Source organism: Morus notabilis, unplaced genomic scaffold (genome assembly GCF_000414095.1).
Source record: "Morus notabilis unplaced genomic scaffold, ASM41409v2 Scaffold336, whole genome shotgun sequence".
Taxonomy (NCBI): domain Eukaryota; kingdom Viridiplantae; phylum Streptophyta; class Magnoliopsida; order Rosales; family Moraceae; genus Morus; species Morus notabilis.
Genome location: NW_010367552.1, coordinates 732,408 through 750,156, shown reverse-complemented (window position 1 = coordinate 750,156; position 17,749 = coordinate 732,408). Strand labels below are relative to the sequence as shown.

At 31.8% G+C, this 17,749-nt stretch overlaps 4 protein-coding genes across 4 annotated transcripts; all 4 read left to right on the top strand.

The window, feature by feature from the left end:
• Positions 1-610: 610 nt before the first annotated feature.
• On the top strand, positions 611-1,291 carry LOC21404557 (agamous-like MADS-box protein AGL29). Its single transcript, XM_010112711.2, has one exon. The coding sequence runs from the start codon at positions 611-613 to the stop codon at positions 1,289-1,291; it is 681 nt and encodes a 226-aa protein (XP_010111013.2).
• Positions 1,292-3,399: 2,108 nt separating this feature from the next.
• LOC21404556 (agamous-like MADS-box protein AGL62) lies at positions 3,400-4,224 on the top strand. The gene has a single exon (XM_010112710.1). It carries the CDS (start codon positions 3,400-3,402, stop codon positions 4,222-4,224), a length of 825 nt encoding a protein of 274 aa, XP_010111012.1.
• A 6,973-nt stretch (positions 4,225-11,197) lies between these two features.
• LOC21404555 (agamous-like MADS-box protein AGL29) lies at positions 11,198-11,767 on the top strand. Its single transcript, XM_010112709.1, has one exon. The coding sequence runs from the start codon at positions 11,198-11,200 to the stop codon at positions 11,765-11,767; it is 570 nt and encodes a 189-aa protein (XP_010111011.1).
• Positions 11,768-15,108: 3,341 nt separating this feature from the next.
• LOC21404554 (protein-S-isoprenylcysteine O-methyltransferase B) lies at positions 15,109-15,587 on the top strand. The gene is made up of 2 exons (XM_024175177.1): positions 15,109-15,448; positions 15,553-15,587. The coding sequence occupies exons 1-2, from the start codon at positions 15,109-15,111 to the stop codon at positions 15,585-15,587; spliced, it is 375 nt and encodes a 124-aa protein (XP_024030945.1).
• The last annotated feature ends 2,162 nt before the right edge of the window (positions 15,588-17,749 follow it).

Here is a 17,749-nt window from a genome sequence, read left to right as displayed (position 1 = left end):
GTATGTGAATATCATATAGTTTGTGACAAGAAAGTGCATAAGATAGTATTCAAGCAAAAATAAATAAATAAATAAAGGACATAAGGAAAAAAATAAAGGAAAATAAAAGACTGCTTATGTTTAGTGAATTAGGCTTGTAACACCATATATAGTGTGGATGCTATATATACTTTGTAACAAGAATGTGCATTATATAGTGTTCAAGCCAAAAAAAAAAAGTGCATTAACTAGATATTGCTAAGACAGAATAGGTAGTGCCGTAGGTTCTAGAACTAATAAATATACACCAAAAATAAAATAGTACAATTACAATCCATGCTAGGTAAGTATAAACTAAGAAATTGAAGTACCAACCAAGAGTTTTATTCAGGAAAAAAAAAAGGGCCAACCAAGAAAATACCTTTCCTCACAAATTGGGCTAACAGAAAAATGAAAAGAGAGAGAACAAAACCCTAGACTTGAGTCCAATTAAACCTCTATTTATAGAGCTAGCGGAAGCAAGGTAAAGCACACTTTAGGAAGCCCTAAATTTCCGTTTCCTTCTTCTCTTTCTCTTCTCTTCTCTCAAAGCTTTTTCCCGTACTAAGCTTTTTTCCTTTTTTCCATGGCCATGGAAGACAGGCGCCAAACTAGGGGAAAACAAAAGATTGAGATAAAGAGGATTGACAAAGAAGACGACCGCATAACAACTTTCTCCAAGCGTAGATCTGGGATCTACAAGAAGGCCACTGAAATAGCCACTCTCTGTGGGGCTGAGGTTGGTTTCGGAACCTTCTCTCCCTCGGGGAAACCCTTCTCTTTTGCTCAACCTTCTATGGATTCCATAGAAAGCCGGCTCAACAACATCATTCAAGATCAACCGCCACCACTTATGTTCAACCTGAACGCCGGCGATTCTGATGACCACCCTTTCGTGCGGGCCCACCGGCAGGCGAAGCTGGAGGCGCTGATCCAGCGCTACAATGAGCTCGCAGGCAGCCTCGAGGCGGAGAAGGAGAAGCGCAAGGCCATCGAGAAGTTAGTGGAGGATAAGGCTGCGGCCGTGAGGGATAAGGCGCCGATGGGGACGGGCTGGTGGGAGACTCTGGTCGACGACCTCGGGTACGAGGAGCTTCTCAGGATGAATGAGTCCTTGGAATATCTGCACAAGAAGTTGTGCAACCACATCAATGGAGAGAAGGCTACTCCTGCCTTTGATGCAATGGCTTCTGCGCAAGGAATATCCAATCTGTTTATTACTGAAGATCCTAATGCTCTTCGCAATAGGAACTCTGGGAAAAACCCTAACTAGGTCATTTCATGTGGATGGGGACTAGAAATGCTCTTTGTTGTTGTCTGTTTTTTCGAGTCTTGTTGTCGGAATTTGGTCTTTTAGCCGTTTTTGTTTTTGATTTACTTTTGGTCTTTATTCACTGTCTAAAGTGCAAATAGGGTATTAATTAAATCTTTTATTGTATTAGCATTTTAGTGAAAAACTTTAGTCGTGCTAGCACAATATCCATTAGGAGAGGTGACAGGGAAAAAGAAGACATTGCGTTTCTTAGTTAATTTTGTCTTAATGTTTCTGTTATGTCAATTTTGTTTAATTGGCTTTCTATGTCCCCCACTCACTCACCTGAAAAGGGAAATGAGTATTGTTACCATTCGAAATGTTTTAATGATATAAAAATATGTTTTCATTTACTCATTGTTGTTTTCCAGTTACTCATTCTTTTTTTTCTTTTTTTTCCTTTCTCTGTTGACCAAGTTTTTTACGTTACTGGTTTCTTCTTTGAATAATATATATGCGCTATAAACAATATTTTAACATATCCTGAATTGTAGACACACAAACAAGACCTTAACATTATTTCCAAGAAATATTCTTTATATCCCATTAATTTCAATATGGCCTGATTAATTTTATTTTGGAACAACAAAATATTAGGTTTATGATTTAACACCATGCCTCCGATTCCTGCGCATATATAGACCTTCACAAATTAGTAGTAGAGGTTTTCGCAGAACAAAAAAAAAAAAAAAAAGTTATATAACGAGCAATTCCAATTGTATACTCCGATTAATTTTGAAAGGAAAAACCAAACATATTGTGCATAATTCCATTAGGTTTTTCTTAATTCCTGTCTTCTTCAAAATGTTTTTTTTCACCATTAGAGAATTACTTTGAATGTAGACGTAAGACAAACTTAAGACGTTACTTTTAATACTAACGCAGTATAAATAATCAGAATACATATAATAAACATTTAATAAGTTACAGTCATTAAACGAGTATAAAGACTGGCGGTTTTTTTTTTTTTTTTGAGCAATAAGAGACTAGTAGTTAATTAATTAGTTAAAATTAAAAAAACTAAATAAAAAGTATTTTTTACATGAATAATTATGATCTTTTCTACACAACCCCTACCCACAGATGTATAATATTTGAGAATCCAAAGAGCGATTTCATAATCTGGTTTTATTAAATAAGATTAATAAAAAAGAAAACTTTTAATTATATGTAAATAGATTTTACTTCATTGAACCCAATTTAATTCACTGTATTCCTAAAAGGAACAATTAATTCACTAGGTAACAAAATAATTAATTATTGTCATACGCTAGAGTTACATTAAGAGAACTTACACATTAAGTATATTATGCATGTATATAGACACATGTGAGAAAGAGAGTAAATACAGTTAACAAACGTAAAATTTGAGCCATATCTTAATTACAGACTGACTGACAATTTTTTAGTGACAACTAAACTTTTGCAAAATCTGCCAAAACCTTCACTAAAAAAATAAAAAAGCCTTCTAAATAATATGTAACGGCAGAAGTAAAATCGAAGAGGAAGGAGGGGGAAAAAAAAAAAAAAAAAACACTTGAAGGCATGACCAGTGTTAAACACGATTCTACTTTTAGATTCTATATTAATATTGTGGGTTCCTTTTTTATTAATAAGTGTTAAGCGCCAATAATTCATAACAGTGTTCTGAATACAATATAATCTCGATAAATTAATAATCTCAATTGCATATTATTTTTGGCCGGTTCCAACTGAAAACTCGTCCAAATATTATGTATATACCAATTAAATAATATCTAGATTAATTAATAGATTTTCATGGTCTAAAGGTATTAATTTATACAGGTTTAATTGTATGTTCAAAAAGCAGAAATGGTAAAACGACAACATAAAGAAATAAATGACATGGTATTAGGTAATAAAGGAAAAACAAAAAATATCTATTATTTCATGCTAGCAATTTCTAATCACTTCTCCTTATATTCTCGCCTATATAAATCTCTCTCATAAGAAAACCTCGTCATTATCACATAAAGATTCCTTTCCTTTTCCTCCGTTATTTTCCCTAAAAAAGCTATATAGATATCCCTTTTCAGTCCTATCCATCCATGGAAGCCAACAGGCAACCGAAGGGAAAGCAAAAGATAGCCATGAAGATGATCGAGGACGAAGACGATCGTCTGATCACTTTCTCAAAGAGAAGGTCTGGGATTTACAAAAAAACGAGTGAACTGGTCACTCTTTGCGGTGCAGAACTTGGACTGGTGATCTTCTCACCCTCCGGGAAGCCGTTTTCCTTCGGCCACCCCTCGGCGGACGCGGCGGTGGACAGGTTCATGGGCGACCGGGCCCCGAACGCCGTGGAATCCGCCGCCCACCCGATCGTGGAGGCCTTCAGGCGTCGGAAGGTGGAGGAGTTCAACGAGCGCCACAGCAGCCTCGCCGACCGCCTGGAGGACGAGAAGGCGCTGCGGAAGGCGCTGGCGAATAAGCTGAATGGATTGGCTTTAGCCTCGCAGAAGAGGCTGATGAATGCCGCCGGCGAAAATGATGATGAAGAGGAGGAAGAAGAGGAGGAGGAGGAGGAGGAGAAGCAGTGGTGGGAGGCCCCGCTGGACGGGCTCGACGCGGAGATGCTCGACGCCAGGTACCAGTCTCTTCGGAATCTCCACGAAAAAATCTGCAGCCATGTTAAGGAGAGGATGGTCAATGCGAATTGTTCTACCTTTGGTGGCAATGCTGTTGCTCCTCCTCCGCTGCCGCCACCGCAGCAGCCGCCTAATTCTCCGTCCTATGGAGGCGCCGGCAAAGGATCTAGCCCGGCTTTTGGTGGTGCCGGGAATCAGCAGGCTAATCAGCTCCTTAATTGGACTGGCTTTCCTTCTCCTTTCCCGGGCCTTGGCAATGGAAACAATAATAATGTGCAGTACTAGGAGGACTAATAGTACTTTCTAGTACTAATTAGAATTAATGTCTGTTAAGGTTGTCGTGTCTTTCAATTCCTTCAAAAAAAAAAAAAAAAAAAAAAAAAAACTGTTGCTGTTGTTGTTGGTCTCAAAGATTCTCCATTTTGGGGTTTCTTTTTCTATCTTTTAGTTACGTTTCTGTGTTTGTTTAGGGTTTTCGTCATGTATTGATCTATTGTGTTTAACTGATCAGTAATGGAGTCGCTTTTAGTTTCTGTGTTAATGATCTGTTGTGCTTGATTCAGCAATGAAGTCTCTTTTAATTTATGTTTAAGTTTGTTTATTTTTATCTTTTTTAGAACTCTTTTGCAATCAACTCTTTTGTTTTTCATTTTTTTATTGGAATTCCTTTGATTTCTTTATCCTTTCCCTTATAAAAGGCAACAATTCCACAATGAATATCTCGATGGCATGAATACATATTGTAGGAAAGATCTTACTTTGCGAGAGTGTTCTTGGTGAGATTTATGAGCGCCTTAACTGGTATAAATGGAACAAAAACACTCAGTAATTGGTATATTATGCTCTCGTTATTTCTATTTTTTATTTTTTTGGCGTTAATTGTTACACCATTGTTTTGTTTATATATCTTTATCCCATTGATTATTTCTGTTTATACATCACACGGTACTCACTTTGGAGAAATACGTGCAGTGTTAAATCTAGAATTGATCATTTGCACACTTCTACTTTGCAATATGGTAACTTCTCTATAATGTTTATGTAAACATTGTTTTTTTTAATGAAAAAACCTATGTCATTATTTTTCTGTTTTTGAACTCATTGTTCTATGCATTGGCGCATACAGGATACAATAACTTGTAGAGAAATTTAAGAAATTATATGCCCCCTTAATCTTCATTTTTAGTTTTGTGTCCTTTTTGTGAAACTTTCCCCCCCTCGATTTAATTTAAAACCGAGAAAAAAGAGTCATGAATCTAAAAGTAGTTAAGAAAGAGTATAAATCCTAACATTCTTTCCATTCTTCCACGAATATTGTATTCCTACTTTCTTATTGTGATACATTAACAGTTGTTGCTTTCTCAATTTCTAATTAAATATTATTGTTACGTGATACAACAATTGTCGTTTTCTCTATTTCTATTAATCATTGAATTAATTGTCACGTGGTATAATTATTGGTTGTCCCTTTATTTCCGACCATTACAATGTTGGACGATCGTTGTTCATTTTATTCGTACATGGATGGAAGTAAATACAACTTGTTTTTTTTTTTAACTAACTCAAGTGTTTTATTACAGTATTTGTTCTTATGAAAATTAAATTTAACTTTTTTATTAAAATATTTATTCTCACGTAAAAAGATATTTGTGATTTGAATTGTGAAATATCGATTATTTTCATATAGTATTTATAAAGCACAGAGTCCATTTCAATTTTTTCCTTCCCAAATTTACCAGAGTATCCAAACATACGCCGGAAGATCTAGCAATATGTCTGTAAAATATCCACCATTACGTACATACTATTTAGAAAAAAAAATCAAAATTCATGCCTTCTACTTTTTGATATGAATGCCCTATTATAATACATTGGCAAAAATAAAAGAAATAATAACAATAATACAACCTCCAAAATAATGCAATAACAATGTTTGAATTCAATTATATATTTGTATTGTACTGTAAAATATTGTGAGATTTGAAAATTTTGATAAATTAAAATTTTATTTGACCAATGTCTGTTTACATTATATATCGCTTTTATGTTCATTTGAAATAAACGTGCTTTTATTATAAATGGTTGTGATGACAAAAGTAGATTAATTCAAGTGTTATTCAATCCTTTTACATTATTCTTTATATTTTTACTTACAATTTTTAATTTTTGTATAAATTTTTTCTAATTTATATTATGACCAGCAAAGAGGGAAAAAAAAGCTTTATATATAGTAAATTTGTCACTCTTCCGATTTTTGGGTTGTTTTCTCTTATTTATCTTTTCTATTGTTGCCAAAGATAAAATTATAAAATGACCAAACGTAATAAGAAAACTCTAGTGTAACAGAATGTTTTTGAAAAGGAAAAAGATAGAGCGAGCTAACGTTGAATTACCTTTGTTTTGTTTTGTTTTGTTTTGTTTTGTTTTTTGTTCTTTTTTCTCTTAATTTGATGGGATCTTAGTTTTCTTAGGCAGAGGAGAAACGAAAAGTTGTCCTTATACTTTCCAGGTGGTAGTCATGGGGATAGCTTTTGAATGAATGTCGATAGGTTTGATTCGTCTCTATCGTCTTGGTGATAACTGATAAGTCGTATATAAACTCTAGCTTTTGAACATTCAGCAAAAACAAAAACAAAATAAAAAACAAAAAACACCAACACAAACACAAAAACAAAAAGAACAAAAAACAAAAAACACACGCACACATTCTCAATTTTGATTGAATGAATGATGATACTCCACGTCAATGTTTTGAAACGGTAGAGTTTTAAAAGAAAAAAATATTTGAGGCAACCACCGACTAATTAACCACTATCACTGAGGTTTGACGCCCCACTCGTAAATCCCATATCACAAGACCTATTTTATATTAATATGTGATGCTCAATACGATTAGTGTCTAATAGCATTCTTCGGAATTTTAAGGTATCAATGGCAGGTTTATATTTTCAAAAATAAAGGTCCCGTTTAGTAACGTTTTTAAAATGATTTTGTTTTCAGTACGAAAGTCAAAATGAGATTGTTTTGGGAATCATTCTGAGACTGATTCTGAAATTGTGTTTAATTGATTTTTTTAAGAGATTGTTTTAAGTATAACAAAAAATTGAAATCGTATTTAGTTATAATTATTACTTAATATATTATAACATTGTTGATAAGAACTAAAAAATGAAAACAGAAAAGAAAAAACAACTTTTAACTATTTTTTAATTCCTTCCTAAAAATCATTTTTACTGTTTTTTATTTTCGTTTTTTTTTTAAAATATTTACTAAATAAACGCAGTTTAAAAACTATTTTCATTTTTGTGTCTTAAAAGACGCGAAAAAACATTTTTAAAAACATTCAAAAACTAATTTCAAACCCATCAATTACTTTAGTTATAATTATTACTTAATATATTATAACATTGTTGATAAGAACTAGAAAATGAAAACAGAAAAGAAAAAATAACTTTTAACTATTTTCTAATTCCTTCCCAAAAATCATTTTTACTGTTTTTTATTTTCAAAATATTTACTAAATAAACGCAGTTTAAAAACTATTTTTATTTTTGTGTCTTAAAAGACGCGAAAAAACATTTTTAAAAACATTCAAAAACTAATTTCAAACGCATCAATTACTTTTTTTCTTTCTAGTTCACATATGATTCTCTACCTTGCATGTGCACCACCTGGATAGTTAACTCTTGACACACGTAGCGCAGTTTCTTTCAAATTAGAGAGGTTCAATATTTTTTGTCTACTACTACTACAAATAAAATCAAAAAGAAAAACTTTTAAAACAGAAGAAGAAAAAGATATTATACATAATTTTATCCCTTCAAATCTAGATGGTTAGTAGAGATATTGAATGAACTAGTACCGATATATATGATATCATATATGATAATCAATATTGTCGGAGATTAAGTTTGTGTACTATTTTCTTTCTCTTCTTCTTGTTCTTTTTTTTCCCCTTACCCGAAAGCGAATGTACTAATCAAATTTAAAAGGTCATTAGCAAAAAAAAAATTTATAATAAATAAATAAATTCAAAAGAAAAGGAAAGACAATGTACTAATTGAGGAGTAGGGGGTAAGATTGAAATACATTTTCTCTAGTTAAAAAAAGCACCGCGACGCAATTTATTAATAATTAATTTCATCAATTATTTTATTTGACACGGTGTGAGCTTTGTGTCTATTACTTTTCTGAGAATAGAGAATTTATCAGGATGCGAAATTTGATGGACACACGAACACACTTAACTATCCGCTTCAACAGGTTTAGCCACTATAACAAGGGGAAGAATACAACCGGAGACTTTTTCAAGCAAAAATAAATTATTAGAGTCAATATTTAATTACATTTTCAACTAAAAATGATGTGTATATATCTATGCAGATTGTGCGTGTATCGGTCATATATCGTCAAAATTTCTTCAATTTTAGTTAATCTTCGTTAATTACTTTTGTTTTTGAAAAGTTCGTGATTATTTACGCTAAACATACGTTATTTGGTAAACATGATGTAAAAATTAATTCGTTTCATCTTTCTAAAGTTTCTGAAGTACTATTTTATGCCAACGAAATCTTTACTTTGTTGATGAGGAAAAGCAAAGAAAACTTGTATTTTAATTTGTTTCATAATTAATTTGTTGTTATATAACTCCATGAGACTTTATATTTAATTACTATATATAAGGAAAGTGCATTTACTGGATTCCATTTGCGTGTAACAAGATACTATATTCAGATTTTTACAATAAATAAATAAGTAATTTTCAATTTTTTCCATGTTCAAATTGAAAAATTGGTAAAATTAAGAAAAGAAAAGTAAATAGTATATATTAGTATATGCTGGATCATATTTTGAGAATTGTATTTTATTTTTTGGATAAAAAAAAGAACTAATTTTTGCCGGAGAAAAAAGACAATTGAACTTATTGGCTATATTCTTTTGTTTTTTTTTGTTATTATCTCAATCCCTCAACTTTGAGTATATATAGTGAGAATTTAGTCGCGGAGCTTTTATTTTAGCATATTTAGTTCTCACATTTTTATTATTATTATTATTTTTGATAGTTTTGATCTTAGATAGTAAAATTGACGAACAATTTTTAGGTTTTAACAATAATAAAGAAAAAATTTCGAGTATAATGTAACTCTCTTTGTCTCTTCGCTCTCTATAATGTTAACATTCTAAAGATAGGTAGAGCAAATTTTAAGATTACGTTTTAATTAGGGGCATCTTTAGAATGTTAATTTAATGTAAATCAAGAATATAACTATTTATTTTTATAGCCCAAGCCTATTTCCCTCAATTTCCTATGTGGCATGCCCACTTTTTTAACGCGTTGTGCTCATGTGAAGTCATCCAATTTGATCCGTTTTGACATCTCTATATAAAAAAGGCTAAAATCAGCAATTATGACAGATTCTCTTTACGTATATAGTGATACTATTTTTGCCTGATATGTCATGCAAGTTTATGAGTAGGTCATTAACAAATTCAAATGATTATCCTTTATTTTTATACGCGGTAAAACTCTTAACCTTTTTTTAATACAAGGTAAGATTAAACGTACAATTTTTCTTGACGTTACCTAATTGTAAATCTTTGCAGAAGCACACATCATAATAAACTATTTGTGCAAGTCTCACATTAATTCTCTATACCATATCCACATACTCTTTATTCATTGAAAAACACATTCTCTATCCATTAAAAAAATTTCATTTTGTAGTTTTCTTTGTAGTTCACTATTTACACAACAAAACAAGCAAATTGAAGAGCCTTATTTTAATTCGCATACAGGTGAGGATTACTTTGAATAATTGGCGCCCTAAAACGCTAACAACAGTTCGTAGAAATTTTTTCGCTGAAACTCTTCGTCGAACATATAATATATGTGTGTCCCTCAAAAGTAAAAGCTATGCAATTTCTCCACAAAAAAACAAAAAAACAAAAAATCATAACAAATGATATAATACAAGACGGTACACTAAAAGTCTAAACATTCCGTTAGGTATCAACTATATGTAACAACAAAGACACTCCATTCAAAGGAGAAAAAAAAAATCAAGATACTACCAAATAATAAAAAGCTAAAATTAGTAATTATGTTAGATTCCGTCGACGTATATGGTGATACGATTTTTACGTAATATGTTATTTTTTAGTACGTCATAATCAAATTTAAATCGTGATCCTTAATGTTTATACATGGTAAAATTCTAAATCTTTTATACAAGGTAGGATCTAACTACACCTTTCGATGTAACCTTTTAAATGTAAATCTTACACTAACACACACCATTAATCATTGTGCGAGTCTCACATCAATTTTCTATACTAGATCCAGAAATCATTTATCCATTGAAAAACACATTCTCTATTCATCAAAAACATTTTATTTTGTAGTTTTATTTGCAGTTGAGCAATATTTATACAACGTTCAAACAAGCAAAATTAAAGAGCATTATTTTGAATGTACATAAACTTATTACAACAAACATCTTTAAATACAGAATCCAATAACATTGTTGCCAAGATTTAATTCCCTTCTTAAAATATGTATTTCTTACCTCTAAATTAAATGATTGCCAACTAAAAGTAACCAATGACTCCCATTAATTTTCTTTTACACTCACGCACATATTGCTCAAAAGGTAAAACAATAAATTCTCTACCAATATCTTAGGAAATGAAGAAAAAGAAAACATATATAGAAAGTTAAAATAAAATGACCAATACTTAAAAGGGAGAAAGAGAAAAATAGACCAATACTTGAGATGAATTAAAATTAATAGGCCAATAATTTACAGAAGTTAATAAATATGTCAAATTACTGTTTTCGTCCATAACTTGTCTGGTTATGAACCATAACTTGACAAATTATTGTCCATAATTCATGATTTTTGTCCATAACTTGTCTGGCTATGAACCATAACTTGACAAGTTTGTTCATAATGTATCTGGTTATGAACCATAACTTGACAAGTTATAGTCTATTAATTTTTATAATTAAAAATTGGCCTATATAATTTCTTAAGCTTTTTATATTGACTTATTTCTAACTATTTCCGTACTTAAAACCAATATTAGAAACATTGAACCTAGTTGCTTAGGTCATAAATCTCAATCCTATAGATACCCTCACCCAAACACTCTTCATTTTATTTCTCCTTACAAACATTTTCATTTTTCTTCTCTCCCAAAAACTCTCAAGAGAGAAACATCAAAAATAAAAAATAAAAAATTTGAAAAAAATAACATCATGGGGCGTAGGAAGATAGAGATGAAGGTGGTGAAGGACACAAGCTGTCGCCAAGTTACCTTCTCGAAGCGGCGGACCGGCCTTTTCAAGAAGGCGAACGAGCTCGCCACCCTCTGTGGCGCAGAGGTGGCCGTCGTCGTCTTCTCCCCTGGCGGAAAGCCCTTCTCCTTCGGGCAACCGAACGTCGAGTCCGTCGCTGACAGGTTTCTAAAACAGGAATCGAAACCGAACCGTGACAAGGCAGCCATTGCAGCGGCTGTGCCGTCGAAGAATAAGAAGAACAATGCTGCGGCAGCGGCCGCGGCGGCTGCAACGGCGGAGAAGCTGAACCAGCAACTGAACGAGCAGGTGAAGCAGTTACAGGACGAGAAGAAGCGGGGAGAGGCGCTGGATAAGGAAATAGCGGCCGGAGAAAAAGCGGCACCGATCGATATCGGCGATCTAGGGTTTGAAGATCTAAAGAAACTGAAGAGGTCTTTGGAAGAGCTTCGTGAGAAAGGGAAGGAAAGAGTTGGTGAGATTGAGGCGTCATCGACATTGTTGATGCTGTCCAAGGATTTCAGAGGCTGATTAATTAATTAATTAAAAGGGAGTGCTAGGGATGTTGCTAAAACTGTTTTAACAGTACTAATCATGATAATGGTACTGAATTAGAAGTTGTAGTCCAGTGAGTTTTGCTCAGTGGCTGATTACTGCTTAATTTGTTTTGAATTTTGAAATTTTCCGGTGTTCGGTTCTAGAATAATCTTTATATGATTAATTATGTTGCTAGAATTGCTAGTAGGAATCTTTACTAATATTGTCTGGCAAGGCTTTTATTTGGTGATTTTAGGCACATTTATGGTATGAAGGTAATGTCTTTTTTTTAGATATCTGATAAACATGGAATAACATTTGAGGTATACATCAAATAATTATATTAATAAAAAAATATTAATTAAGAGTAAAGAATCTTAATCAAGACCTATATACACGTTAAGGGTCAATTCAATAATTTTCTCATATTCTTTTTTTAAAATTTTGATAAGGAAAAAACTATACGGTTATTAATTTTACTTTATTTACTTTCTGAGAAGTAGATCACCGGAATTGATAGTTGATTGGGCACTGCCTGACCGCCGGCACTAAGAGGGAATGGTTGTATATTTATTTATTTATTTTGAGGACGATGCCAAAGCTTAATGGTTAAGGAAAAATACCTGACTTTTGGAAGGAAATTGTGATGCTTAGGATTGGTCAAATAATATAGGTAAAGTTTTAAGATTGAGAACTATACGGCCTGGTAAATGTAAAATTTTTGGTATACTCCCATATAAAATCATTGATTTTTTCATATGCGTGTGTAAATATTCAGTTTATATAAGTGCAATACCTAATATTACATGCATGTATAGGATTATTTTTTTGAATATTAAACTTAATCGAATAAGTGCTACACACACAAACAAATGACGATATAGAGAAATACGAACAAACTGCATTTACCTGAGCGTTAGACTTGAACATTTATATATATATATATATGTGCGAACTTTAGCTTATTTTACACTATTAAATTTATTGTTAGATATATATGTACACGGTCTTTTTTTAATTACAAATATACAAGGTTTTTGGAAGTTCTACAAGTCTATAAAGTATAACCACAAAAATTGATTAGAGCTTTTAAGCAAAATGATAGCGATCGAGTAGATATTTCATCTCCTTTATAGTAACATGCTAGTGTACCGATATGCATTCTTTTATTTTTTATTTTTTAATAGGAAACTGGAGAGAATTTCAAAAGTATTTCTGGAAGTAAATAGCTTCAATCTTTGGAAGATAAAATTGAGAAAAATCTAAAAAGTACCTCTTGAATTTTAGTTGAATCTAATATTTACCTTTGTATTTTTAATAATCCAAAAGGTATCTCTTAAATTTTTAGATTATTCCAAAATTATCCCCTACGTTGTTTTTAAAGAGTAAAAAATAACCCTTTAATTGAAAAACATTTTGAAAATACCAAAAATAACCTCAATAAGTACTATTTATATATTATTATAGACATTAATTATGTAAAACTTTTACAACATGAGTTTTAAAACTAAATAAAATCAAGAAAATAAAAGAGCTAACGTGTTTGAATGACCGCGCAAAGCAGTATTAAGTGTAGGGACTAACCGATTTGACAAGTCTGAATCCACCAGTTGTGTATCAATGACAAGAGAGTGAGATTCTGTGTGGAGCTAGACCAATTTCATCAGTTAAAATTTAGATTTTTTTTTTCAAAAATATAGATTTTTTTATTGAATTTTTTTATTTAAAGTTAATTTCCTAGTTATTAGTTTTTAAGATAATTTTTAAATATTGATCATTAAAGTTATTTATATCATTTTCAACAAATTGACTATTTAAAGGGTTATATATATATATATATATATTTGTTTTTTGAACAATTTAAGGTATAATTTTGGGATAATTTAAAAATATGAGGGATACTTTTTTATTATAAAAAATAGATGGGTAAAAGTATCCCTTATATTTGGATTTACTTAAAACTAAAAGGGTACTTTTTGGATTTTCTCGATAAAATTAAAGCCAAGTTTTTTAATTGACGTGGCAAGGCACTTTCCGTGACGCAGAGGTAGAGGTTACAGCTTATTGACTTTACTATATATAATTAGTACTCTGTATCACAGTTTCATGGTATTTAAATAATTTGTTTCCCTTCTTCATGGTATTGAAGTTGTAATGAGAAATTTCCTTTGGACGGGGAGAACTGAAGAAATTAAGGATAGTCTATTAGTACTGTTGGCTTGAAATTCTTGTTTACCAAAAAAAAAAATGGAGATTTAGGCTTGAATTCGAATTACAACTGACGTTTTTACTAAATTGTTTTTTTTTCACAAAAATTTTAAGTTAATTTTTTCTATCACAGTATTTTTTTCACATAAATTCATTTTTTAATTTAAATTATTAACTCAAACGAGTAAAACGAACGAGAAATAAATGTTATCTTATTGCATTCTTTGACCTGGAACGTCATGAGGTCATATTATTTTGCTTTATCGAAAAAAGAAAAAAAAATCTTCTCCCAATTTTTTCACCCAAGATTGAACGAATTACTGTTTCTCATCCAGTATTCAGCCGGCTTTTAGGAGTCACTATTCGGATTATTGGTGAGCATTAATCAAGTTTGAATTTTGGCAGAGATTCATGAATTTCCTTGATTCCCAACATTCCACATATTCCTGTGATCCTCCAAATATATTTTTTAATTTATTTTGTTCTTTAATTTCAATTTTAATTAATTTGTTAGTTTGTTGTTTTATTCCTTAGCATTCCCTTTAATTTGGGAATTAAGAGGTTGATTACATTGTGGTGGGACAGTGGCATTGTGGGTAGACTGTGGTTTTAATTATATCATTTTAGTAATAAATGTGATATTGTAACCTTATTGCTCAATTTAAATACCTTGAATGAAATGATCTAAAGAGGATGGATGAATTATTTTCGCATATATATATATATATATATATATATATATACACACACTATTGGGAGATTGTGGGTTTTCTCGAATGAACATATTAATGAAGGTCAAGACTTTCTCAAATGAACCTATCTTATTCTTTATTTTCATAGTCACGGGTCGTAATATCTTGATCATTTACCTCTAAAGGGACCGATTTCCAATTTCATCATTGATGTAGTTCGATGTTTGAAGCTTAATTTAGAGAGGCCTATCCAAATTAAATCTTGTGGAGGCTATTAATTAGAAAATTCCGGTTGCTTGAAATTCACTGAGGTTCTTGTTTATAGTAAATCTAAAAATGGTCAATTTGTTGTCTGTACTTATAAGTACTTATGTCCAACAAACTCTATGACATAGGAGACTATTCTCTCTCACAGCTCGCAAACAGTTGCCTCTGATGTTCTTGGTAGATATATTTTTTCACATTTCCGAGTACCATTTAGCCATTGCCATATCAAACGTCACTCTCAGATCTCTCCTCATCGACAAACGATACATTATATTGTCGGAGTATTTCCTTGAACTTCTTTTGATCCCTCAAGTGAGGGAGTTCTGGTGGATAAGCAACTTGGGGCTTGCAATGGTTGTGGTAGGCGAAATCATTCGTGTGACGGCAATCATCACCGCCGCTAAGGCGTTCACGCTTGTTATAATTAGGACTCGCCGCGACGAGCGTCACAAACTAGTCACGCAGGGAATCTACAAGTATGTGCGAAATCTGGGCAGTTGGTACCCAGGTACTTCTTTGTAACCCAATTTCTACTACAAGATTTGCAATTGTTAGTTCACCTTCAATGTAACGTTATATATGTAGCTAAAGTTGGTCTATTTTCTGTAATAGTCTGCGTTCTTATCCGGGATTTTGCAATGCTTTGATATGTTTTGTACTTTGGAATTAATCCTTCTTCTTCAGTTTCGTTTGAATGAAATTTTAATTCAGGGGAAAAAAACAAGAAATAAAAAATATATATTTCTTGTTCGTTGTGGTACACATATCTTTCAACAAAAATAGCAAATAGCAATTCAATCCCATTGTCTGTCTCCTTCTATTGGAGCTAAACGTGTAAATTGGGGTCCATATTAACTACCATTTCAGACTGCGATGACACTAATATGTCAAGGACATCAGATTTAATCTCAATTCTTGTACTAACTTTGAGTTGTTATTTTTTATTAAAAAAATGTAATCTTTTATATTAATTGATTTGATGATTTTTTTGAACACTTACCAATATAAGAGTGAGAGCTAAAAGTTTATATAAAAAAAGGTAATTGGTACAAATAATCCCTAACCTATATTGTAGGTGACAATTTAATATTTATTTTTTTAATATTGATTAAACACTCCTTAACCTTTTAAAATAAGTGCAATTAACACATTTACGTCTATCTCATATAATTTTTTCACGGAATATGAAACATGCCCCTTACGTGACCTTCTAAGTAGGGGTATAATCGTAAAAGAGCTAATAAAAACCCCAACGTTTCATCTTGTTTTTCTTTTCTTTTCTTTTCTTTTTTTTTTTGAACAAAAAACCCACCATTTCCATGGCACACACCAAGCTTCCATTTTCCAATTCCCAAACCTCCTAAAGACTCTCGTTACTCCTTTTCACTGCACAAATTTTTGCCGTTTCAAATTCCTGAAAGAGATGGAGCAAGAGAAGCTTCTAAGCTTAGAAGAAAATGGATTGTTCTTCTGATGAAGAACACCAACGCTTCTCTAGCCCCTAATGGCAGACGATTTGGCACCGCCTTACCTCATGGACACCATACCCAGACCTTCAACAACATCAGGATTACCATCCTCTGCGGCTTCGTCCTCCGCGGCACCATCGCGTCGAAAACCTAGCCGGCTCCGTAATCGACGCTGCAAACCGAGGAGACCCACTAAATAATCGCCGAGGTTCCCTCCAACGGTGATCCCAACGATCTCGACGATCTCCCTGGGACCGAGATCAACGATCCCAACAATCCTGGAGTTTTCAAATTTCGTTAACGGTAAAGTCTCGGATCTTGCTCATTATGGGTTCCCCGCCTAAGCCTCAAATTCGGTTGGTGATCATTACTTGTTGATAGCGATTAAGAACAAGATTGATTGTTATAGACTGGCAACCTACAACAGGGTGAAGAGAAAAGAATATTTATGCAAAAGTACTACGGTCATAAGAGTACGTAGTTAAAATGAAAAAACGAATCGAATGAGTAATAATTAAAAACCCCATTTTTTATAATGATTAAAACACCCAATTTGGAATAGACATAATTGTGATTGCATGTATTATAAGCCGCACTTTCTCTAAAATATTCCTTTGTTAAATTTTGCTATATGTGTACCTATTTGAGGTTACAAAAAAGGAGATAAATATTTTTTTAGAGTGCATGGGCTTGATGTTTACTTCTTGCTCTTGATTAATATTTTTTTTAATTAAAATGTATTAATTAATAACAAAGATTAAAAATTCAGACGCATGTATTCTAAGCGTAAGTTCAACAATTTTCTTTTAAGGTAATCATTATAAGATAAAATTTCAGACATTGAGTTAAAATTTAGTAAAATTTTTATAATATTACAAGAATAACAAAATGACATAATTATTATGATAACAAAATTACATTTTGAACCATATAACAATATATTTATTATTTTAATGATATTAAATTTTGTTATTCTTGTCTTATTTTAAAAATGAGAAATTATAGTAAATAGCCTTTTTATGGAACCAAATGAAGTAAATTAGTAGATTTTAAAATATTTGAAATGTTTGAAGTACATAGCAGTATAAATATTTTTTTATCGTTATTCATGACTAATAAAGATTTTTTACTAAGAAATTTATACTACTATTTACTCTAAATAATTTTAAAATCTCATAATTCAATCAACTGTTTACTTCATTATCCTGTTTAAACTTTACTTCATTTGATTTGGGCAGTTTGAACTTCTTATTTTTGGGCTTCTTAAAAGGCCCATTTTTTAACCAATCTTATGACACACTGCATAACAAAATTTCATAGATTGAGTTGAAACTTAACAA

What these genes read in the sequence shown, in the direction of transcription:
- LOC21404556 (XM_010112710.1), top strand. Translation starts at nt 3,400, where the DNA reads ATGGAAGCCAACAGGCAACCGAAGGGAAAGCAAAAGATAGCCATGAAG.
- LOC21404557 (XM_010112711.2), top strand. Translation starts at nt 611, where the DNA reads ATGGAAGACAGGCGCCAAACTAGGGGAAAACAAAAGATTGAGATAAAG.
- LOC21404554 (XM_024175177.1), top strand. Translation starts at nt 15,109, where the DNA reads ATGTTCTTGGTAGATATATTTTTTCACATTTCCGAGTACCATTTAGCC. An exon ending in TCTGGGCAGTTGGTACCCAG is followed by an intron (nt 15,449 to 15,552) that starts GTACTTCTTTGT and finishes TTTCTGTAATAG; the next exon opens with TCTGCGTTCTTATCCGGGAT.
- LOC21404555 (XM_010112709.1), top strand. Translation starts at nt 11,198, where the DNA reads ATGGGGCGTAGGAAGATAGAGATGAAGGTGGTGAAGGACACAAGCTGT.